The sequence below is a fragment of the Apus apus genome, chromosome 1 (genome assembly GCF_020740795.1).
Source record: "Apus apus isolate bApuApu2 chromosome 1, bApuApu2.pri.cur, whole genome shotgun sequence".
In the NCBI taxonomy this organism is placed as follows: domain Eukaryota; kingdom Metazoa; phylum Chordata; class Aves; order Apodiformes; family Apodidae; genus Apus; species Apus apus.
The window spans coordinates 115,735,585-115,761,418 of record NC_067282.1 but is presented as its reverse complement, the minus strand read 5'-3'; the positions used below and the strand labels follow the sequence as shown (position 1 = coordinate 115,761,418).

At 39.7% G+C, this 25,834-nt stretch overlaps 1 protein-coding gene across 2 annotated transcripts in view; it reads left to right on the top strand.

Moving 5' to 3' along the window:
• Positions 1-25,834, top strand: part of SHROOM2 (shroom family member 2) — a 124,940-nt gene that overhangs the window by 29,232 nt on the left and 69,874 nt on the right. For both annotated transcript variants that reach the window (XM_051634207.1, XM_051634199.1), the window contains exon 2: positions 24,780-24,931. In XM_051634207.1, coding sequence (XP_051490167.1) covers positions 24,780-24,931 — 152 coding nt within the window. The remainder of the gene's footprint in view (positions 1-24,779; positions 24,932-25,834) is intronic.

Sequence of the window (25,834 nt, the reverse complement as noted above, 5' to 3'; positions counted from 1 at the left end):
TGTGCAGGATCATTTTTTAAATAACTGAATGGAAAAGCTCCCAAATCTTTCCTTTTGTTGATTATGGATTGAGTATCAGAGCATGAGATACTTTTTCCTGGTGTGAATATGTTTAGATTGTTTTGCTTGTGCTTTTCTCAAATCATTTTTAGTGAGATTGCTGAGCTGGAGAGTGGCACTGTTGTAGTGGTAGACATGCTTTTATATAAGTTTAAGAGTTTGTCTACTTTTCTCTGATTTTGGAGACACACCAGCAATTATATATATGTATATAAAAGCATTCACAGTATTACTTATTATGAAATGGGTAAGCAAGGCAGCAGAAGCTGGGATGTTGGAAATAAGTCTCCTTCAGGAAAGTTATCTGGTTGTTCTGCCTGTTTCCTCTCTGACCACATATTTATTTGTTTGAAGGAGACTGTGTAGGACAGAACACTTCAGCCAGAATTAGGTTAGGGTAAGATGAAAGGAAATGATTCAAGCTAGCAACTCTTACTCAGTTGAAGTTGGCCACAAGTTAATTTGGCACCTCCTGTGATTTAGGATTCTGGAGCATCACTTGAAGAGCCCTAAGAGACTGCAAACTAGAGAAGTGCCTGAAATTGTAGCCCGGTTATGCTATGAGTTCCTGATCTGAGAGCAATAGTATGGTGTCTTACCTTCATAATGTATGCTCATCCATGCTTGGGAGCCCTTTCCTAGCTGATGGTGTAGCAAAGGAAGCTTTGGGAGTTGACTGTACAGAAGGTTTAACAGTTGAACCTGGCAATTAGTGGCTCAGCTGAAGAGTAAGTCCAGAAGGGTGTAAAACAACTGAAACCACCATTGCTTTGAGTGAGACTGCCTCTCTACAACTCTTCCTTGGCTCTGCTCTTGTATGAGAGATAGTCAGCTTATCTTTTCTAATCTGTTACTGAATTGACTTCTGCTGCTTCTTGGTCCACAGTTTTAATTGCAGTTGCATGCTTATTCTAAGGTTTGGCAAAAATGTTTATTTTCTTTGTACTTATTTTGCAGTAGATGCTCCCTACAGAGGACTAGGTTGGTGCTTAGTGCATTTTCTTGTATACTTGGAATTGTAAGTTCCAGTTACAGTCTCCTTGAACTATGTTCTTGTGGCCCATATGGACAGGCTCTAAAAGACCAAGATGGTGCAAGCTTTTAATGGTTTGTGTAGTTAACTGTGATTCTCCATTCCCTAATCTTCAGGGAAACTGACTTTTGAACCTGAAGATATTTTTACTGTTTCAGTTTGCAACACTTACGGTGTATAAAAGTGCATGCATGTAGATGCATATAGTATAAAATGGGGCAAAAGGACCCCTAAGTTGAAGATTACTTTTAGGTGATTATCTTCATCACCACTTCATATTACCAATTGTGAATCAAACAGTTAGAGGAGAGAGTTCTAACCAAATTAGCAAAGAATGTAAAAACAGGAGGTCTCAAAGTTCAAGAGCCTGGCCCCTTCAAAAACTAAGGAATAAAAGAGTTGTGTAGCTGACTTTTGTAGGATTATTGATCTACTGTCATGCAATATAATGCTTTTCATAGAAGAATTCAGAAGTCTTTTCACTGACTACAGTTTAAATTTTATTCAGAGAACTAACACTGTGTCTTTTAATAAAACACTGTACATTGTGCTGAGAAATAAAATTAGCATTTCCTGTGTGGCACAATTTACTTGGTTATTGTAACAGAAATTTAGTTACTAACTTTTGAAAGTGCTGACTGGAAGACATAGGATGCTTAGTGAAAATTGAAAATTAAAAAACTCTTTGGAGTTTGAAAACAGTAAAGCAAAAAAAAACCTTTCTGCTCTATTCATCACCTTCTCCTTTACTGAAGAACGCAGGGTCAATACTTTAATAAAAAGCAGGGAAGATTTGTAAATAAGTTGACCAGTTTCAGTTTTATGCTTTCACAGTTATTGAGATTTTTAATGACAGGGAGAACACGGGTTTCAAATCATTAGGGTTTTGTGCATTAATTATGACACAGCCTTTTCTCTGCCAAAAGAAGTGTTATAATAAATGCTGAGTGGGAAGTTCAGAATTGTTGTTGTTTTTTGTATCAATCTGTGATGATGGGAGCTTTTAATAAGGAGAATCTTTCTGGGAGAAAAGAGAGGTTAAAGCAAGCCAGTCTCACTTCTTTGTAAAAGTTAGGAGGTTTAGACCTAAGAGAAGAACAGGTTTTTTCTCCAATGTGGATAGGCCTTGGATTTTCTGGATTTTGTTGGTTGAAACTTGCTCTGTGTCATGGAGTCAAGAGGTGTGAAGATAGGCTTGCTCCACATGCAGAATGAAAGTGAACAATGTGCTTTCATAACATAGATATGTTCCTCCTAGGCAAGAAAGTCTTAAAGGGTTAGGGTGTTCCTTACAGCACTGAGAGCCCTTGCAACTTTACAGGCTGTAATTCAGATAACTACAATATGAAATATATCTTTGTTACTTGGATTGACAAGGCAATGAGCAGTATGGAAAGTATAGTCGCATCCAAAGCAGTACAGCCATGTGTGTGTTTGATGGATGGGGATCTGGGCTCCAATATAGCTCCTTAAGTTACGTTGCTCAAATGAGAAAGCAAAATATTATTTGTACAGTGACAATAGTTCAGCATGCATATAGTATAGAGATTCCTTTTAAAATACAGGAGGGCTACGACCTTGCATTCCAGAGGAGATTAAGTAGAAAACATCAGTAAAAGCCACCTGTAATCAGATTCTCTGCACAGTTTTTCTTTCAGTGCTTTTGATCTGAGACGAAGCCAATGAGTGATGTGAAAGTTGCCTTAGCAGAGCATGAAACTTCCTAATTTCATGCATTTGGCACATGTTCAAATGGCTCTGTGTGGGGTCAGTTGTACTTTAACCTTGAGCTTTAGGCATGCTGCTAGAGAGTCCAAGTGCTTTTATTTGTCCTCTTCTTCCCTTGGTTAATAAATTCTCTCTTAAAAGTGAAAATATTTAACAGAAAGACTTTTTTCTTCCTTTTTTTTTTTTCCCACAAGTCAGATGTTAAATGTCACGATCCAGATTTTTTTATCTGATTTCCAAATTCAAACTACTGTGTTAAACCATTTCATTTTGGGAGCTCGCCAAAGTTAGCTGAGGAGCTTCCTATCTAGCCTGGTCACTCTGCAAGCCTTCTCTTAAAACTCTTCTTGAGTCCAGAGCAATAAGCTGGCTAGGTCTTGCTGTGTCTCAACTCTGCAAACTATGAATTTGATAGAGATGTGCTCTAGCATTAAATACTTTGGAAGCGATCCTATTTTGCTGTTGCTCAATGCAATAAAGAAATAGCAAATATATCACAATATTGCTTTCATGCCAATTAAAGCAATAGGGTTTTTTCTGTATTTGTGGTTATGCCGTACTATGGGACAGAGCTTGGTATCATCTACTGTAGCAGTATTGTGTTTATCTGTCTTGTGCAATCAGTACAACTTCTTTAAAAAAAAAAAATAAAGCTTTTAATAACTGGTGCCATGTGGCAGTTTCCATGATTCTGAAAGGAAGCTTGTTAAATGTCAGCATGTTTAGACATTACCCTAAAATAATTTCTTAATGCTCTCAAATGTCACCAGTGTGTCCATTTAAGAGATGTTTCGTCTCTTCAGCCACAGAACAACTGCTGAGCAATATACTTCCCTTGATTGGGTTATTTTGTTTTCTTTCCTTCTCCCCACTTAATTGATTGATTTGGATCACTTTTTTGCTCAGCACATTACTTAAGTCAAATTGGTGTACGATAGGATTCATACTTTGCTACTTTTTTGCATGTTTTCGCATGCCACAAAAAATGTTACCTTTTTTTAAGCTCCTTAAAACACTCTTTTGCACTTCCATGCCATTGACCAAGCAAACAGGCAGATTGTGAAGGCTGAAGGGTGGTTCTGTATTTTGTCTCTTCCATCTCAGTGTGTTCAGCTTCTGGGATGTGATTATTTGCAAACAATGCACAGCCTTGTACAAACTATTATAAACTTGTCAGCTACAAAACAACAGAGGATTCCTAACTCAGATGTTGTACATTGTAACTTTTTTTCCTAAAGACAAGCTGCATATTTGATAGCTTAGGCAAATCTGTAAATATTTCAACTCCATTAATATTGCAATACTGTAAATATTTCAACACAATTTCTACTTGAGATAGTTATATAAAGATAATATTTGGTACAGTGCTCCAGCATAAAAGTGTTACACTTGAAAGCAAAGGCAAGAGTCTTTATTTTAGGGTAAAAGGGCAAAACTGCTACCTTAAATGTTTGGTAGTTTTTCTGTGCTGTAGCTTGCCGATATTAGAGTACAAGTATTTCACAACAGGTATGGCTGGGGTGGGACAGTTGCAGGAGAGCTTTCAAGGAGGCACGTGGCCACGTTTGGGACCTTCTATACAGCACTGTGTCTGCACAAACAGCAACACAGCTTACCAAGGCGTTGTGTGGATCATTTTGCACCCATGGAACCTTGGGGCCACTTGGAGCCATCTCTTCTGCCAGTGCTCAAGGGCAGGTGGGCAGGAGTTCTGGGAGAGAAGGGTCTTGTGCCGTGAGGACAGCAAACCTAACTGGGCCCCTCGCAAGGACCAGTTCTGCTTTGCTTCCTGGTCGGGTGCCAAGAGGTTGCTTGGAGTTGTTCTACACTGGTTGATGGAATTACCCTTTGTTTTTCCCCCTTGCATAATAGGGCAGCATAAAAGCAGCCGTACCACAAATTTCTGTAAGGGCATATTTTTATTTATCCTTGTGTTGATTGTCTCCATTTTCTTTTTTTCTTTTTCCGTTTTTTTTAAAATGCTAAATTTGGAAGCTGGCTGCGTCTTTGGAAACAGCTGAATTGGCCTTGTAGATTCAGGGTGATGCTCCTCTGCAAAAAGAGGCTGACTGTTGGGGTTTTGAAGTTAAAATAACTTCTTCCACTGCGTTCTTAGAAAACTGTGACATGTTGCAAAATGGAGTTGCTTTAATGGTGCTCTTTTAATGTGTCATTCACTGTACTGAAAACATCTACAATGTTGAAGTTGATTAAAAAATTACATTAATTATTACTTTTGCAGGGGATTTGGGTATGTACTGCTAAACCTTATCTAACATGTTTTTTATCCGTAAGTGAGCTGCACTCTCTTACTTTGGATCTTGTGATGGAAGACTCAGATCTTTTCTGGCCCAATGCTGCTGCTTATATTTTAAATCCTCTTGACAAGCAGAGCAACTGTTGTGTTCCTTGTGCGTATGTATAATTTAGCAAGCTGCTTGTATTGCCTCCTAATCTAGATTATCATCCTGAAGAAAAAAAATGTTTTCCTCTTGGAAGAGAGAAGGAGGAAAGGCTGAGGTGCAATATAATACCAGCATGGAGGAATAGCTTTACCAATAAATACCACTATCAGGAGAAGGAGGCTTGTGTTCGTTATCACAAGACCGTTTTTTAGGTTGCACAATTTTTAAAACTCAGCCAGGTTTTTCTTGTTTAAATTTGACAGGGTCTGTAAGAATCGTGAAAACACACATTTGTTTTAGCATGAAGTAAGCAATGTTTTTATTGAGTTTTGAACTCCTAGTTTCCAATTTGTAGGAAACCTTGTTAAATGACATTTTTACAGTTTTAAGCCATTTTAGTGACTAAATCATAGCATTATTAAGTACACTAACTTACCAGTTCATTCACTGTTACGTGCCAAGCTCTTGGGAAATTGATACTGAGCCAGCTATAGTTCTGATGTCAGATGATATTGCTGGCTCTGTGGCAGCATACTGTCTGGTCCTGTATCTTTCAGAAGATCACTGTAGAAAATTTTGCATGTGTGATAAAGTTTATGCTACCTGTATTCCTCAGAAGAATTCTTTACAGTGAAATAACGAATGGGGAAAACTAGTAGCCTTTAATTCAATCCATACTGTCATGACTATGCCAGGTAGAACTGAGAGGGTGAACTTGTGAAGCAGAACAAATGCTCTTTATAGACTTTCTGTTTTATTCCTAGTAAGTTGCTACACAACATAGCTGTGTATTGGACCCCAAAAGTGCTTCATTCACTTTTGTTAATGACAAAACTATTGAACAAAGAGGTCTATTCTTTGCACTTTGTGCCTCACTGGTAAACAGGAGTATGAAATGTAGAGGAGTATTCTAGGTATAGTATTCAAATATTTCTATAGGTCACAGCTTTTAAACTTCATGAAAGAACCATCATACAAAAAAGTCCTAAAATAGAAAGTTTTAGCCAGTGAAGAATTCAAAGGGTGTGTACTAAAAAGATAGTACTTTCACAAGGTTAATTCAAATTTTGAAACAGCCTTGAAATACAAATAATAGCTACAGTAGATGACTGGCAAAGGAGGGAGGAGAGAGAGAGGTTGGTATTTGTAATGAGAGAACAACGAATAGAAGACAAAAACAAACTTGTGGTTTGTATAACCACATGGAAAACGCAGTGAGATTTTATTTGTAAACTTAAACTGGATGGTGCCCAGGCAAGGAAAAACCTATGACTGATAAGTGCTACTGATAACTGCTACTGATCTGTTGTAGATCTAAAATCCTTCATGTAATCAACCAGTTTCTACAGCTACATGTAGATAGCTAATATTTCAGAGTCAGAAAATTCCTGCTTTTTTTCTGTACAGAAACATAAATCAGTGACTTAGAAAATGAAGCACGGAAGAGGTACTGTCTAGTAGATATACCATGCTTGCTTCGACTGGTAAACATGCACTTGAGAGGGCTTCATGGAATGTTTTGTCTTACAGTTACTTGGTGCAGCTCAGAAAACAAAGTGTGTGAACGCAGCAGGAGTCCCTGCAGCTTTCCTCAAATAATGAAATGGAAATTTAAGAATTTTCTTGCACAGTTAGCTAGCTTCCTGCACTTTGGTCTTACTCATTCTCTGGAAACCCCCTAATGTAAAAAGCTGCAGTTGTTCCCTCTGTTGAGGAGCTCAAGGAGTATCAACTGCAGCCTGCATTGGCACAATGTTGTGGCTGCCAATGGCTGCTGTGTGGGCTATTTAAATGGACTATTGCTAGCACATCTCTGCCTTCCTGTATCTCAGAAAGAACAAATGTTGTTTTCTCCACAGTTCACTAGGAGGCAGAGAGTTTTGGGATGTACTCCTGGAAGACACATCTGAACCTCTAGAGACAGAACAAAACCCAAGAACACCAGTGCAGCTTTCCTCCAAATTCACTTAGCTGCATGTCTTTCCAATGTGTTTGTGTAGCGCCTTTGAAGGTCTGGACCTGTGTTTCTGAAACACTAGGTGTACATAAACAGGAGCAACAAAGCCATCTGAACTCACACTTCTCGTGGTCCTTAGCTATTCTTGAGATAGAGAAACAAACAACACAGGAAGTATAGGCATACTTGTCTAATAAAAAACCAGTGGGTTTGTACTGACCTGCTTAATAAGAGACTTGCAATACATCTCAATGGGTATTTCAAATTCACACCTCCTACAGCTGTGAGGCTGCCCTAGTCACCAGGCTGGATGTGGAGACATTGCAGTGCTCCTCAGGTGCTGGATGTTGGGACATTGTGATGCTCCTCAGCCACTGTGTGGTAGCAATCCTGGACTGGTAGGGCTGGGGTGAGGTACAGTTTTCCGCTCCCAGTATTTATGTCTATAGTGAGGAACAAAAAGCACATAAGCACTCATGGAAGCAAAGAGAGAAACCTGCAATTATTTTTCTCTATGAATATGCCACATCTGTCAGATGTTTGGCTAGAAGGCCATCTTTCATTAGGGAAAATCTCCATCCTTTATTGGATGCAGAGGGGATTTTGGTGACAAAGGATGAGGAGAAGGCTGAGGTGCTCAACACCTACTTTGCCTCAGTCTTTAGCAGTGGAATTAGCTGTTCCATGGATGTACAGCCACATGAGCTAGGAGACAGGGAGGGGATGCAGAATGAGGTCGTCACAATGAAAGAGGAAGTGGTCAGAGACCTGCTACACCACTTAGACACATGCAAGTCTATGGGACAGGATAGGTTACATCCAAGGTTGCTGAAAGAGTTGGCAGATGTGATCGCCAGGCCACTTTCCATTATTTACCTGAAGTCCTGGCTAACTGGGGAGGTCCCAGTGTTTGCTACTGGAGAGTAGCAAATGTTACACTCACATATAAGAAAGGCAGAAAGGAAGATCCAGGAAAGTATAGACCTGACAGTCTGACCTCAGTACCAGGGAATGTCATGGAGCAGATCATCTTGAGTGTCATTAGAAGACATAGAAGATAACCAGGGGATCAGGCCCAGTCAGCATGGGTTTATGAAAGGCAAGTCCTGCCTGACAAACATGATCTCCTTTTATGACCTGGTGACCTGACTACTGGACGAGGGAAAGGCTGTGGATATTGTCTGTCTGGACCTCCAAAAAGCATTGACATGGTTCCCCATAGAACTCTCATTAAAAAAACTGGCTGCTCATGGCCTGGATGAGCATATGATCTGTTGGATCAAGCACTGGCTGGACCCAAAGAGTGGTGGTCAATGGAGTCAAATCCAGCTGGGGCCAGTCACAAGTGGTGTTCCTCAGGGCTCAGTGTTGGGACCTTTTCTGTTTAACATCTTTATGGATGATCTTGATAAGGACATAGAGTGTATTATCAGTAAGTTTGCAGATGACACCAAGCTAGGCAGGAGTGTTGATCTGCAGGAGAATAGGGAGGCTCTACAGAGAGACTTGGATAGATTAGATCTTTGCGCTAACTTCAACGGTCTGGGCTTCAACAAGGCCAAGTGCTGGGTCCTGCACTCGGGCCACAACAACCCCAGGCAACGCTCCAGGCTTGGGGAGATGTGGCTGGGAAGTGTCTAGCAGAAAAGGACCTGGAGGTTCTAATTGACAAGCAGCTGCTTATGAGCCAGCAGTGTGTCCAGGTGGCCAAGAAAGCCAATGGCATCCTGGCCTGCATTAGAAATAGTGTGACCAGCAGAAGCAGAGAGGTGATTGTCCCCCTGTACTCAGCACTGGTGAGGCCACAGCTGGAGTATTGTGTCCAGTTTTGGGCACCTCAATTTAGGAGAGATCTTGAGGTGCTGGAGCGAGTACAAAGGAGGGCAATGAAGCTGGTGAAGGGCCTAGAGAATAAATCTTATGAAGAACGCTTGAAGGAGCTGGGAGTGTTTAGTCTGAGGAAAAGGAGGCTGAGGGGAGACCTCATCAGTCTCTACAACTACCTGAAAGGACATTGTAGAGAGGTTGGTGCTGGTCTCTTTTCACAGGTAATTAGCGATAGAATAATAGGGAATGGCTTCAAGCTGCAACAGGGGAGGTTTAGACTAGAAATTAGGGAAAAAAAATTTCACATAAAGAGTGGTTAGACACTGGAATAGGCTGCCCAGGGAGGTGGCTGAGTCACCATCCCTGGATGTGTTTAAGGGTTATTTGGATGTGGTGTTGGTGGATATGGCTTAGGAGAGAACTTTGTAGAGCAGGGATGATGGTTGACTCAGTGAACCCAAGGGTCTTTTCCAACCTGAATAGTTCTATGATTCTACGATATATGTCAAAGTTTTCAAAGTTTTAATCCTCATGGTTTTCTTTATGATGCAGCTAATGTAATGCTGATGATAGTTTAAAATCTATAACAATCTTCAGTGGATACTACAGTTTCCTGAATCACAGCATGTTGAATTATTCTAGAGAAGGCTGATCAGCTTTTGTCCCAAACCAAACAATTCAGAAACATGTTGCATATTCCATTTGGAGAGCAGAAGGCTTTCTAGTTGCCTGTTTAGTCAAACCTTCAACTTTTGCCATCATAAATAAAATTTAATAGAAGATTTTCCTACAATTTACAGTGTAAAAGTTACTTAATTTAGAGAGAATTTAAATACAGGGCAATTAAAATTTTGCAGTACAAAGCTGTTGTAATGTGTTGCACAGTTTAAATATTTGAGCATTATTCAGAGAGTACGTTGTTTCTCTGCTGTTTTTTAGTTATGGTAGCGATCAACAAAAACCTCTATTTGTAGCTAAGTCCTGTAATGCTTTGTGACCTAATGATCTTTGCAAGGTGAGTTTTAGATTTACTTTGAAGTTTGAACCTCCAAGTTGGTGTTTACAAAGATGCTGTCCTGTGATTGAATCTCAGCCTACATGTATAGATTTCATACATAAAATTCAGGGTTTCTGTTTAGGGAATCCTTTGCATTTTACCATTTGAAGAATCGGGTCTCTGCTAAGAATATGCTGTTGGGGGAAGGCAATCTGTGGTCAAAGGCTTGAATGAAAGGCAAATTTTGGCTCTTCAGAAGAGTGCATTGCTTTTCTTTGGTGATGGTTATGGGAATATGCCTGTGGGAAATTGTCAGTACTATCAAACAGTGGGTTAAAATACTGCTTTGCTTCCAGCTCTTGCATACTTCAGTGGTAGGCTTTTAAGACCTGTCTTGACTCAAAGGATAACAGCTGTTTTCATAGTGTTCATAAATAATACAGACGGTGTCTTGTGGGTTCCACAAAATAATTCAGTTGCCATAACTGTGTTACAGATTAATTTCAGAACATCAGTACAGGCAGTCTTTAATGGTCTATCAGTTGGCAAGATGTGCAATTTCAAAAATGTCCTGTACAGTGCAGTATTAGAACAGTGGACCTCCTGGCAATGCTAGCTTCCTAAACTGGCATGTTAAGACATGAATTTTTCATTAGTATGGTTGCATACTGCTGGAGTACATGCTGCGGAAAAGTGTTCATGTTCACCATAGTCTGTAATGGTAGACATAAGCTTTACAGATGAGATGCACATGTGCACATATAGTGCTCCCAACACCAATGTGGGAAAATAGAAGTATAATTATACATTTTGTCCTGTTGTGCTAGACTTACTGTACGAACATTCTTTCCTGAAATTCCACGCATACCTGAGCAAGTACTGCGCAGTGGAGTTGTCTTGTGCTGCATGGATGGGATGTGTCTTTTAGTAAGTGCATCTGCACATATGAAGAAAACTTTTGCCAAACAGGTACAGATGTTTGTTAAACCTGAGTAGTTTCGTCATAATTAAATATATACCTTTGTAATCAGGAAGAGCAACTAATTGTGTGTGTGATGTTTTGATATTTCTTTAAAACTTTTTTTTCTAAGTCTTCAGAGTAGTGCCCCTGCTTTTAGAGCTAATTATGTCAACAATATCAGTTACACAGTGAAGCTCTTGAAGTAAGAGTTACAGTGAAAGCCAATTTGGAAAATGTCCATTTAGAGCTGTAAGCATATTCTAGTTTCAGAATATAAGAATTCTCCTGTGCTACATCACAATTTACTGCTAAATCCATGTAGCTTTTTGAAGCTCCTTTTTGTATGTTTTGTGTAAATTTCAATTATTTTAATCTATGGTGATTTTAGTGCATTAGTTGCTAATTCACAGCACAGTCCTATAATTTCTTAAGAAAAAGTAACGTCATGCGAGTATGAATTACATGACGTAGTACAATTGCCTTATTGGTTAATTATCTCCCATTAATCCTAGGAAGAATTAGACCTCTAAAGTAGAGAAAAGGTGGCAAGATACTTGCAGAGATACCAAAATTACAGGCATATCTAATTCCTCTGGTAAATTTCTTGTGACAGAAATTTCTTTTAATGTTCCATGATTACTTGAAGTAATGGAGCTGAATGGTATATAGAACAACTGCATAAAATTAAGAACTTAAAATTAGGAACACCTAGGTCTGTTTAGGAAAACAAGGAATATTTCTTTTTAAGAAAGTTTTGTTGTTTGTTTGTTTGGTTTTTTAATCTGAAATAGATGGCAACAGACTACTAATGGTTAGGGGGAAAAGGTCAGGATGCCATAGTGTGAATGATGCCTAAGGGTATAAATTGCTATAGATTATAGAATCATAAAATCATAGAATGCTAGGTTGGAAGGGACCTCAAGGATCATCTGGTCCAACCTTTCTAGGTACTACTATAGATTATATGAGATGGCTCAGCACCCTGTCAAGCTAAGACGTAAAACTGTCCTGTGTAGGGGAACCTACCTTTTTCCTTGGGAGACTATTCCAATGTTTGACTGTCCTCGTGGTGAAAAATTCACCTCTTGTGTCCAGTTGGGATCTCCCCAGGAGCAACTTATGCCCATTACCCCTTGTCTTTTCCATGTGACTCCTTGTGAATAGGGAGTCTCCATCTTCTTGGTAGCCACCCCCTATGTATTGGAACATGGTAATAAGGTCTCCCTGAAGCCTTCTTTACGAAACAGCATGTGCCATCTACCATGGTCCTCCAGTCTTGTGAATTGTCCCACCATATTACAGTTATTCCTATGATATCATAACTATCTGACTATGCATGGAGCTCCAGTTCCTCCTGTTTATTTCCCAGACTGTGTGCGTTAGTAGACATACACTTCAGAAGGCTGATCTTTCGGTTCTCATTTCAGGAGACAGCTGGGACACATTTTACACTACTCTGGTTGGGCTGGTTTATTCCCCAACTGGTTGTAGTGGTGATGGTGGAATGATCATTGTCATTTTGCATCACTCTCCCCAGGTGCATCTGCTTAAAGCCTGCTTCACCAAGTTGGCCAGCCTGTTGCCAAAGATTCCCCTGCTTCTCTTCCCAGAGGGTTGTAGTCCTCGTAAAAGGTCCCTCATAAAAGCCAAAACCCTCATGGTGACAGCAGCCTCATAGTCAGAAATTGACCTGCATTATGTGTCTGTTCTTGACTGCCCCCAATCCTTGAACTGGTAATATTGAAGAAAAGATAACTTAGTCCCTCTCCACAGACAGAGTTTCGCTTGTTTCAGGTTCCTGACTCAGAACAGATTTAAGGTAATCAGTGCTTAATTCTTGCTACGTGAATGTTTCATGCCCTGCTCAGATGAGTATGTGCCCTTGGCAGATGGATGCTATTTCATCTTGTCAACAAACTTCATGAAACCACTGGTAGGCTTTTTATTGACATGTTTTTTCTTACTGTGGCATCGTGAAAGATTACTCTGTAGTAACAATATGTCTCTGTAAGAGCCAGACCTTCTGGTGTTTGTCCATACCAATCAGCTCAAATACTGCAAGTTGGCAACAGCCTGAGCAGAAACTGCCATTCAGTCATTTCTGCAACTTGCTTTTTGAACCCTGTTTGTTAAATTTTGAAGCAATTGGTGTTGCAGTTCCTGCTCTAGAAAAATATATTTAACGCTGTATTTAATGTTTGTTTTCTGCATCTTTTCATGTTTGAATTCTGGGCAAAAGTGGAGTGGGGGAAACTCTCTTCCTTTACTGGTTCACTAATAAGCAAGAACAGAGAAACGAAGGACAAGGTTAGCCAGACCTTTTTTGTTTCTATAATGGTATGCAATTTTGGTTTTGTGAGGATCATCCCACTAGCTTCTGAGTTTTTATTGCTTTAAGAAAGCAGAACTGAAATTGTAGACAGAAACATGGGTTTAGTAGGGTGGCAACAGATATCTGCATCTATTCAGTTTGAAGTACTACGTACTTAGGGTAAAAGGAGTTGGATAAATTATATAATGATGCCTTAATACAGCTTTAGGAGTTGTTGCCCATTTTAACACTAGGGTGGGGGAGGAAAGAATAAAGGAGTCTTCTTGTTTGAACTTGGTTTTAAATATTGGAATTATTGAGGAAGATGGTGGCAAAGGAACGCTTCAGTCTGTAATTTAGTTGCTCTGTGAGCCTGAATATCAATTCTGAACAGGGTGCAAAAGTTAATGCAAAGAACAAAGTCTGTTGTTAAATTCTAAAACCCTGAAATGTTAGGAGGAGCCTGACCCTTTTTTTTGAAGTTAGGTTTTTTGTTTTGTTGTGTTTTTCCTTTGCAGAGGAATGTGTAAAGGGATCAACAAATAAGACGTTTTAAATTCAGCACCTTAGTGAGACTTTTTTTTCCTCTAAAGTTGAGTAATACTGCAAAGGGGAACTCTTGTTGAAGAAGTTGCTATCAGTTATTGTGAGAGCAGCTCATCCTCTTCTCATTAATGCTTTTATCTGCTAGATTGTTGCTGCTCACTCCACTGCATAACAGTGGGATCCTAAATGAATACTGCAGCAGTAACTATTAAAAATTACTTTTGTGATAAAATCTAGTTTTCAGGAGTTGATAAGAATATTCTTACAATAATTATTTGGGAATTTTACACTTTCTTACTGAAAAATGAGCATGTGTGCTGTGACAAAATGGAAGATCCCAAATAGTAGGCATGACTATAAACTAATGATGGCATAACTTCATCAAGTATTCAGTTAAAAATGTGCTGTTCAAGAGAAAGTATTTCAAACAGAAACCCAATGCTAAAATTCCTGTGGCTTTTGGCAGACTCATCACAGTGCTTTTTGAGACCAGCAGGCAATTAATCAGTTTTTTTCTCTTGCTGGGTCTTAATCAGTGCTATCTGTGTCTAGAAGTGTTGCTTTTTTTTTCTGGAAACCACAGCAGTCTCTAGACATAGGCATAGATGCAACTTAAATTTTATGTGAGAGGTTACATTTAGACTGATTGACTGAATGAAACAGATTACATTTGTTTTCAGTACGTGTTCTGTTGTTGTATAGTAGGTGTTTCAGTGTCTTCCTTGGAGGCATGTCAAGGTTCTTCACAAACAAACTAAATTGATGACCTGGACTTTTCCTTCTGTTCCTTTATAATTAATGTACAAACATACCTACACTCCTTTTTTTATTAGTCAGTAAGTCCTACCTTTCCCCTGGTTAGACGGTGGTTTTACACACTGTTGGATTGCATTTAGTATGTTATTGTCAAGGGCACATTGGCAAGCTGTGACATTATTTTCCTAGGATGGACAGGAAAGCAAAAAGATAAGCCAACCTTGTTGGAAGTGTATGGTAAATGCAAAATAAAAAGCCTTGAACCTTATGATCGTAAAGATTACTTTGTCAGGTCATATTTTTCCTCTTGGAAGTCTGTTCCTCTTATCAGTTTGAAAAGATAAAACACTAGTTGTTTCTATGCATAACCTCTTTTTTAACCATTCTTATCATTGTTCGTAGTAGTCAAAAGTACAAAAATGCTATAAAAGCCCCTATAAAAATGTTTAAATTTAACTGCACAGATTACATATATAAACAGCCAAAACGTATATAATCATCCATAAGTTAACTTGCACAAGTAAATACGGATAAGCTAACCCTTTAAACTTCTCTGGTAGAAGGTTTGTTAGCATAAGTAAACTGCATATGGAGAAACACAGTCTCTTTTGGACTTCTTTTTGTTGTTGTTGTTGTTGTTTTTCTTTTTTAATAGCACAGGTATTTGCTCCTTTCTTATATAGGTTATTTTTCCGTTCTGGGAAAAAGGCAAGAAGGTATGTTTAAGAACAGTGTAAGATATCCATGAGTTCAGGTAGGTTCCTCTCTTTTGGATGCTGTTAGCTTCTGTAAAATGCAAAAGCAAACATTTGGCTAAAAAATAAATGGGAGTTATTTCTCAGTATTCTTGAATAAGACATATATAACTTGTCTGGATGATGAATGTATTAAATAACAGCAGTAGGTTGGTGTCTAGATACTATGGAGGTGCTAGAAAAAAACAAACATTTGAGCTATTCTTTGCAAATGTTACATTGGTGTGAGGGAGAAATGGGACTGGTGTTCTCCAGGTTCAGGGTCAGCACCAATAGCAGCCTTCTTACACTGTCCCTGATTTCAGTATCTCCATCTTTTCCACCCTTGTCTTTGCATTATTCTTACTCCAGGTAAGCTGGGTTCATTCTTGCTTTGCTCTTACTTGGCTGCCAGGCTGGGGCTGTCAGGACTGTAAGGGCTAGGAAGCTTCCTTGCTGGAATTGTTCTGCTCTGGAGGAGGTCTTGCATAGAAAGAACCCCAAAGACTACAGTTTATACCTGTTTAGCTGCTCTGGAGGTGGAATGCAGAAGGCCTGCTGGTGTAGGTTATGTGGGCTTGGGTATGGTTCTGCATGCTGTTGTGGTAAATCTCACTGAGTTAGAAAAAGCAAATTTTATTTAGAAGCTGTAAAATGTGTCAAGGAAAATAAAAAGCAAAACACCATCCCCAACACCAAGCAGCCCGACCTTCCTTTTTCCTGATACATTGTCTGTGCTTTCACAAAGCATCAAGGTGGTTTTTAGGGGTTTTTGGGGTTTTGTTTTGTTTCTTTTTAATTCTAGCACAAGTGTTCAGCAGTGATGAAATGTTTCCAACCTCTATTGCTGAAACAATGGAGAAAAACTTTAGAAATAAACATCCATCATTCAGGTTTTAAAAACCTATAAATCTACATCAACTCTGTCTTCCTGACACTTTTCATCTGGAAATTGTTATCATTAATTTATTGGGACAAAGATTAATTAAATTTTTAATTTCAAGTACTTCAATTGGTCCTCAGTTCACAGACCTCACAATGGCCCTGCAAATTAAATAAACAAAGCTATAGTAACAGTATCCTCTTAGAAATAGTAACTGACTATTTATAACCAGAAAGGTCTTCTCACAGGCTACTGGTAGGTATTGTTTTGAATCTAGGTTGAAATAAAGTATTAAATCAGTTTATGTGTATGAATTAATTTTTAAAAAGAGAAATGGTGGCTCTTTTACCATACCTTTAAAAGGTTCTTGGTTTAAGGAACTCTGATGTTAGGTTTCTGCCTTGAGTCAGTTTTTACAGCTGTAATAAATCCCCCACAGAAATGATCTGTTCTAGTGGAAGTGACAGCAAGCTCTTAAAACAGAGGACTGGACAAAATTATAAAAATTGAAGATATACTTAAAGGACTTAACCAAGTGACAGCTTTTAAAAATATTATGCTTTCTTTAAAACAAAACAAACAAGCAAAAAACAAGGAGAAAAAAAAAGGTTTGCTGGGCAAATATCCAGATAAAGAGCAATTATGGCTGTGATGGAGTGTGTCCTAGTGCTGAACTCTACCCTTTAAAAAATGCTTCCAAATTGATTTTTAAGAGCCAGCTGTTGACAGAAGGCAGTGCTGCTGCCAGCCAGCCAGCTCATGGTCTGTGTGGTGCAATGGGGGACATCTTGAAAGGACAGCTGGCAAGGTGGGTTTCTCTGCCTGTTTGGACATTCTGTGACAGTGACCGTGAGCCATTGCTTTCAGGCCTAGGAAGGAAAGAAATTTGTTTTAGGGAATTGGAATCATAGAATAATAGAATGGATTAAGGTTAAAAGGGACCTTAAGGATCATCGTGTTCCAACCTCCCTGCTATGAGCAGGGACACCTCCCACTAGACCAGGCTGCACAAAGCCTCATCAAGCCTGGCCTTAAACACCTCCAAGGGAGGGGCATCCACAACCTTGCTGGACAACCTATTCCAGCACCTTACTACCCTCATGGTGAAGAATCTCTTCCTGATGTCTAACCAAATCTCAACTCTTTCAGTCTAAAACCATTACCCCTTGTCCTATCTCTACCCTCTCTGGTGAAAAGTCCCTCCCCAGCTTTCCTCTAGCGCCTTCATATACTGGAAGGCCACTATAAGGTCTCCCTGGAGCCTTCTCTTCTCTGGGCTGAACAGCCCCAACGCTTTGCCTGTCTTCCTAGCAGAGGTGCTCCAACCCTTTGATCATCTTTGTGGCCCTCCTGTGAACCCTTTCCAACGTGTCCATGTCTTTCCTGTGCTGAGGGCTCCAGAGCTGTACACAGTATTCCAGGTGGGGTCTCACCAGAGCAGAGGGGCAGAATCACCTCTCTCACCCTGCTGGCCACACTTCTTTTGATGCAGCCCAGGACATGATTGGCTTTCTGGGCTGTGAGCACGCATTACATTGCCCTGGATGAAATGTTCCTAAGATGTTTAGACATAATCTGGGGAAAAGCAAGTATGGGGCATGGTGAGTGGGGTGTAAAAGGATGACACCAGGCAAAAGGGAAGTTCTGGCTTCCATGTTAAGGTAGGCTGTCACCAGATGCTGCAGACACTTACCCGCCTGATAGAAGTTCAGCAATTGCTAAGTTATTAGTAATAGATAGTACTGCATAGGCCCAGATTTTGCAAGTTGGTAGCATGTAATTAAGCTTTCTTTTCTATTTATGGTGTTCCTTAAAGTTTATGTTGGGTGATTAATGCTCATTATTGGACTTTCAAGTGTGTGGGGAGAGGTGGTTCGGGGTTTCGGCTACCTTCCAGTGACTGAAAGTTTTGTGTGGAATCCCGTGTTTTGCTGCAGACATCCTGCATTGTTTCAGGCCTTGTTTCCATATATTTTTCTGAACTCACCTGTAAAAGGGGGGTAGAGTTAGTCTTCTGCCAGGTGTCCTTTCAAACATGTCTTAAATGCCCAAGTACTAAATCAGAAGTGGGGAAGAAAGGATGAAAAAGAATGCAAAGTCCAATGTGTTTGCCTTGCCCAGCTTCTAGTGCATGTGCCTGTGTGAGATGCCTTGGGTATACACACCCATTCTCTTGGGATCAGTTTGGCCCTGTTGCAACTTGGCCCCTTGTTTTATCCTGCTTCAGTGTGACCCATGGGTCTTGCTGATGAATGCAGTCTTCACCACTTCAGGCTGCATTTGCAGGACATACAGCTAAAGCTAGGTCAGTTCTGTTATTTTTATATTGAGTCCTCAAATTTTCACAAATGCCAGGCTTGAACTGTAGAGATATTACTCCTTTGTTTAACTCTGTGCAAATCAAAATAATTGGCACTTCTTACATTTTACTTGTTCTTAAGATCTCTTAACAAACATTGTTAGTTTTTTGAAAGAAATCCTTATTAGGTGCTCATGAAGCAAACAACCACAGAATCATTTCTTGGCTGTATGAGAAGTGAATTATGATAGTTTATCACAGCCGATAGCAGAACGCTGATAAATGACGCTGTTTTTTCCTGTGTTTGTCTCTGGGTTTGGGTTTCCATCCCGTCTCCCACCCTCTCCAAAGAGAGCACAGACAAGAAACTGTCGTCATTGTAAACAAAACTAGATCTCGTGTGTGACACAGCATTTCCCCAACCTGTCTCCTGCTTGTTTATACAGGTGCCTATAGAGGAATGCGGGTATTTGAAGTAAAGTGTCAGACCTGATAAACACAGAAGTGAAGGGGTCACATTCTAGAAGTGGTGCTCCACTTCCATACTGCAGCATTTTAAAGCTGCAAATATAGGCCATTATTTTCCCTTTCGTTTGTACTACCAGCAGTGGAAATACAGACTTGTGTCTTTTGAATGGGTTTCTGTATCTAGCTGTTAGACTTTTCTCCATGGCTCAGCTCTTCCCCCATTTCAAGGCTCTCTTGCCCTTTCATGGGAAGAATTTCACATACCAGAGTTACATCTGTTATTTTTTCAATCGCATCTTTTTAAATCCTATTATCTACGTCTGCATCTTGCATCAGTGTCTCTTCCTGTTTTGTGGATGTATTTTATAAGCAAAAATAAATTTCTGAAGATACAGCAATTGAACTAGATACTGGTATGACAACAGAAGTCTGTGGTTCCAGTCCTCCCTGATGCACAGATCCCAGAGTTTGCCTTTGCTTTGGCCATAAGGAGGTCACCAGGGACAGCAGGGTGAGAGCTGGAGACTGGCTCAACAGATGCTTTTTGTCAACAAACATCCTTTTCATCTCCTTTTGAAAACACTTTTTGGTAGCAGTATCAACATCCCTGCTTAGGATAGGAAGTCCTGGTGTTTACTCTTGTTAATTTAGCATAGTAAGAGGGATATGATTTTTTCATACATATTGAAAGCATGATTTGAGGGCTTTCTAGAACTCTTTACTCCTCTAAGATAGGCAGTGTGACTGTACCTGTTTTTGAAGGCTTCTGTCTGTTATTTGTAAGTAAATAAGGTGTTGATTGTTTTTCCTGTATGTCTTTTGTTTCCTACTATTGTTATAGAAACGTGAGGATGTATACTGTATGGGCATTCAGTTCCTGCAAGTATTCCAGACTGAGCAGAGGGGTTGTTTAGGGTTACAACCAGTCACATCTGCCTGTTAACAGTGACAAAGGCAGATCTCTTCTTGTTTGCTGTTCTTCAAAGACCTCATCCTAAACCTCCCTCTCAATTTTCAAGGCTTTATTTTCAGCTGTTGACCTAATTTTTCTAGGCATCTGAAATTCAGAAAGAAAAGGGCGATAATTAGATAAATAATAAGGATTTAAATCTTAAAACTTGGGTTTGAGGCCTGGACAGAGCATAGGATAGCTGACTGTAGATGGAGAAGTGATATACATTCCTGTTTGAGGTGTAAGAAATAGTTGTCAAATTTTTCAAGTGTATTTGCCAGTTCTGAAACGTTTATATATTTTGGTTAGGATTTATGCTTCCAGTGAAGGTCTGTTGAGATGGAAAGTTTCTCAAGATGGGAATGAATAAAAACAACAAATGGTAAGGCTAGTAAACAGAAAAAGAGACAACCTGAATAGATGCTGGAATGGTACTGCTGAAGTTTGAGCAGAGGAGGCAGGTTAGTAGGGCAGTATTTTTGAAGAGGTCTTTGCCTCATGGATTTTTTAAATTTTTTTTTGGCTGTGTTTCTTTAGATGTGTGCAAAGCTTTTTTTTGAGTCATTATGACTTAAGGAGTTCTAGTGTATTTGAAGAAATTTTATTTTTCTGTCTAGGTGACTTTCCCATTTCCACTTAAAAATGCATTGTCAAGTAGAATCACATACATGCAGCTGTCTGGGGATCTGAGTACAAAAAGTTTGTGTTTAAATTTGTTCAGCTCAGGGAAACTTTTACTGTGAACGGATATGTAGTTTTTATTCTCCCTAGCTGCAGCTGATCTGAAGGCAAGGTATTAAAGAAAGTAACATCTAGTTTTCATGAGGACAGCTTCAGCTTTGTGCTTAGGTTTATATTTTTTAATTTTTTTTGAAGTTTTTTTGATTAATGTTGTTTTGAACAGCCAGAGTCTCTTTGGTAAGCTTGGATTTTGTGGAATGTGTAGTCTCCCTGCAGAAATGAAAACTCAGAGGGGGTAACTGAATACTCCTTGCCCTCAGCCTGAAGAAAAAACAAACATGCTTACTGAGAACAATGAACATTCCTTGAAACCCTAGGAGACAGTTTTTTGCCTTTTCTTTCTTTTTTTTTTTTTTTTTAAAAAAAAAAAAGACCCTGTTGAGGTCTTCAGGCCCAGGTGGCAGGCTCCAGAGGCTTCTCACTCTTTGTCATTAGGCTTTGCTCAGGACACAAGGGCTGCAACTAGTTGGCATCTACATTCTGGAGATTAAAAAAATGAATCCCCCATCAAGATGTTTTTCTTTTTTTTCCCCTATGTTTCCCCCTCCACCCCTCACCTCAGTTTGACCTCTTTCCAGTGCTAGCGATGCAACTCTGACTTTCATTAATGTTTTCATGCTTCTTTTCTAACCTACTGGGCTTCACACCTCCAAATGCAGTTTGTCTACTAGTAAGTCAGAAATGCATCTTGAACACTTGAAAGACTTGCGTTTGCCTGTTAGGAGCCTTGAGACACCTGAGTCCCAAGCTGCCTGTTCTCTTGTTCAGCTCTGCCTAACTTCACTGTCCCTTGTATGGCAGCCGCTCTGTACTTGACCCTGGAGTCTTTCTTTGCAAATAAGTCATTTCCACTTCTGCTCCCTTGTTTTCAATTTTACCAAAGTGTTGCAGTGGTAATTCTGTATTCTGGTAAATGCTTGATGTTCAAAGTATATGCAAGCAGGTTGCAGGGCAGGTCATAGCTTGAGAACTAGATGTATTGGGATGTAGAATCTTGCTCTGTCTTTAATTATCTGTGTTTTTATTAAGATAAGTCCTGGAAATAAAGTTGCTTGATTAGTATTAATAATGAGCTTTTTAGAATGGGATAAAGGACTAAGCATTTTTCATGGCATTCTTTTTGACTTAGATTTACAGGTCTGAAGATTTTTAAGAACATTTATCCAAAGCTTGCATAAAGAGAGCTTTTATGTGCCTGCAATGAGATTGCTGTGGTATATGAGATCATTCTAATGTACTTTCATCAAGCGATATTGCTTTTTTTATTAGGTTATTTAATTTATACTTTTGTTGCTGGAGTGTTCCTAAAACCTGTAGTATGAGCTTCAGAATTCATAACATTAAATTTCTTCTAGATTTATCTCATTGTTGATTGACTTTGGTGCCTCAGAATATGGCAGTTCTTTATTAAGCTTTCTGCAGTTGGGGCAATTACAAGAAATTATTCTTTGTAGGTTCACTGGCATTTAATAATATAGGACTCAGAGGTACTGTAGCCAATGCAAAATATAATTAAGACATTAATTGAAGTCTTTGGTTGAAGACAAAGTGTCAAATCTACAGGAAGAGGTGGTATATGGATTTTGAGCAAGTGAGAGAGGAATTAAATTAAATGCATGGATTACGAGCCCAAGCAACTCAGAATCCAGAGGCTGCATTGATAGCAAATGAGATGGGAAGAAACTGAGAAAGCTGAGGGCCTGAACTGCAAAGTGTTCAACACCTACAGGTCATAGAATCATAGAAGTTATTAGGTTGGAAGGGACCTTTAAAGGTCATCTAGTCCACTCCCCCTTCAGTGAGCAGGGACATCTTTATCTAGATCAGGTTACTCAGAGCCCTGTCAAGCCTGACCTTGAATGTCTCCAGGGATATATTTAGAATCATAGAATTGAGTTGGAAAAAACCTTTATGACCATTGTTATCCCAGCACTGCCAAGCCCACCACTAAACCATGCCCATAAGCACCACATCTACATGTATTCTAAATACCTCCAGAGATGGTGTCTCAGCCACTTCCCTGGGAAGGCTGTTCCAGTGCGTGACAACCCTTGGAGTGAATACATTTTTCCTAATATCCTATCTCAACCTCCCCTGGTGCAACTCGAGCCCACTCCTCCTTGTCCTATCGCTTGTTTCTTAGGAGAAGAGACCAACCAACCCACCCCCGCCTCCCTGTAACCTCCTTTCATGTAGTTGTAGAGAGAGATGAGGTCTCCCCTCAGTCTCCTTTTCTCCAGGCTCCCTCTGTAGACCCACCCTACCTTTGAGCAGATCAACACTCCCACCCGACTTGGTGTCATCAGAAAACTTACTGAGGGTGCACTCAACCCCCTCATCCAGATCATTGATAATGATATTAAAGAGAACTGGCTCCAACACTGAGCCCTGGAGACACCACTTGTGACTGCTCTCCAGGTGTATTTAACTCCATTCAGTACAACTCTCTGGGCCCTGCCAGTTTTTTACCCAGCAAAGAGTACACTGGTCTGAGCCCTAAGTAGTCGGTTTCTCCAAGAGAGTGCAGTGGGAAATGGTGTCAAAGGCTTTACTAAAGTCTAGGTAGACAACATCCACAGCCTTTCCATTATCCACTGAACAGAACCTCATCAGAGAAGATCAGGCTAGTCAAGCTGGGCCTGCCTTTCATAATCCATCCTGACTGGGCCTGATAACCTTATCCTGTACATGCCGTGTGATGGCATTCAAGATCATTTGCTCTGTAACCTTTCCTGGCACTGAGGCCAGACTAACAGGCCTGTAGTTCCTTAGATCCTCCTTCTGGCCCTTCTTGTAGATGTGCATCACCTTTGCTAACCTCCAATCAGCTAGAACCTCTATGGTTAGCCAGAAATGCCGATAGGTGATGGAAAGTGACTTGGTGAGCACTTCTACCAGCTCCTTCAATACCCCTGGGCGTATCCCACCTGACCCCATAGACTTCTGTACGTCCAAGTGGTGCAGCAGGCTGCTAACCATCTCCTCTTGGATTATGGGGGTTTCAAACTGCTCCCTGTCCTTGTCTTCCAGCTCAGAGGACCAGGTACCCAGCAAACAACTTGTCTTACTACTAAAGACTGAGGCAAACAAGGCATTAAGCACCTCAGCCTTTTCCTCGTCTTTTGTCAGTGTGTTTTCCCCTTCATCCAATAAAGGATGGAGGTTCTCCTTAGCCCTCCTTTTGCAGCTAATGTATTTATAGAAACATTTTTTATTTTCTTTTACCTCACTAGCCAGATAAAAGGGCTTCAGCCCTTCTGATTTTCTCTCTGCATAACCTCACAACATCCTTGTAGTTCATACTTGTTAGTCTGGCTGATCAAGCTTTTGAAATTTAGTTTGAATTTTGAAAATAGGTAACTTGGAATGTTGGGGTTTTTTCCCTTCTTTGGGGTGAGAAGTGACAAAACCTGACTCTTTTTTTGTCTTGTGTGTGTTTTTTGCCATATGTTGTGAATAGTCATGTAAAAATTCAGTGCTTGAGAGAGATGCCTGTGGGGGCAAAATAACCTTCCAGTGAGTTTTCCTTAGTACTGCTGTATTCTTCAGCAGTGTGGTACATTGTTTTTCTTCCTTGAATCTCAGACCAGTATCTTTTCCAGCTGGAGCTGTTAGCTGTATAGATTCTGCATTCTCAGGTGTTTTCCTGAATGTTATGTGCCTGATGCAAACCACTTCATTTTCTAGACCAGTTTGTTAAGCAGTGTTTTGGAGTTTCATTGCATGCCAGATTTGTGCAGTTGACTGTGTGGTTAATGTTATTGACTGTATGATTAATATTATTGGATACCTTCTCTAGAGAACCAGTTTTTAAGATGCCTGCCCAAAGCTCTATTTGCAAGTATGATTACACTATTGAACGGAGCTCAAGATCACAGATGCTTTTGACTCTCAAAGCTTTCTAGTTCTCTGAGGAGGTTTCCCCATTCCATTTCTTTCCTGCATCTGTAGCATTAATCTTTATTTATAATGTTGTTGAGTATATCTTTTTAAACTACTATAAGCACTTAAATATTGTATTAATTATTGTATGAACCCAGTATTGAAAGCTCATTAATTTATTTTAAAGGTGGCACTGTGCCATTTCAATAATTCTGCCATTTGATACACTTTTTCTTCAGATTGAAGATGGGAGCAAAGCTGCAGCTGTGGACAAGTTACTGGCTGGGGATGAAATTGTTGGCATCAATGATGTGGGCCTCTCCGGCTTCCGACAAGAAGCAATCTGTCTGGTGAAAGGTTCACACAAGACACTGAAGCTTGTGGTGAAAAGGTAAGCTTGTGTCATTCAGCTGGAAAACCAAATGTGTTCCAGGCTCTAAGCTACTGGGCAACTAAATTTGACAAAACTTGGCAAGACTTCCATTCATTTTTATTAACGTGCATATTATGTGGTGTTACCTCCTCCTTGAACACAAACCCTTTATGGGGAGAGGTAGCCTATTGATGAGAGCAAAAAACTGAGGCAACATACTCTGTGAACACTGTGGTGTTGTGAAGAGTCAGGACTCTGTTCTGCATTTTCCCACTTTGTGAGAATATTTGAGGTCTCAAGCATTTCTTAGGTGGCTTGGCTGAAGGGTACTTTTAGTCAGTTATTAGTGAAGGGGAAAAGCTATAACAGTTTATCAAAACAGAACACATTTTTAATATGGAAACTTTTTGTTTTGTCATTTTGACTTGTGACTTTTAAGTTCACACTTTATTTACTAACTTGAATTAAAAATAAGTTTCATAAAATACTTTTTACAAAAGTGAACAGATGTTGAAGTAGGTTAAAGCTTGTAACTTCTGAAAAAATTTCAAACCAGGAAATCTGAACAAAATCTTTCTGATTCATTTCATACTCTCATGAATTAGGACTTTCTAATGAATTTTATCAAATTACCAGTCTTTCATGTGAGAATTTTGGCTGTCTCCGTTAGAATAAAAAAATAATTTTGTTGCAGTACAGAAAATGTTGAGAATTTAACAGGTGTGATGGTCCAGTCTATAAATATAGCCATGGTTTGAGGCTGTCTTAAATGAGGACTGTCTTTCATGAAGTAGCACTGATAGGTAAGAGAGGTACAAAAGCATGCTTTTCACCTTTGGTTTAAGAAGTTCTTGTCAACAGAATTCTGGAAATCTGCATCTCTTTCACTGGTGATAGTTTATATCCTCACCCATCACTACT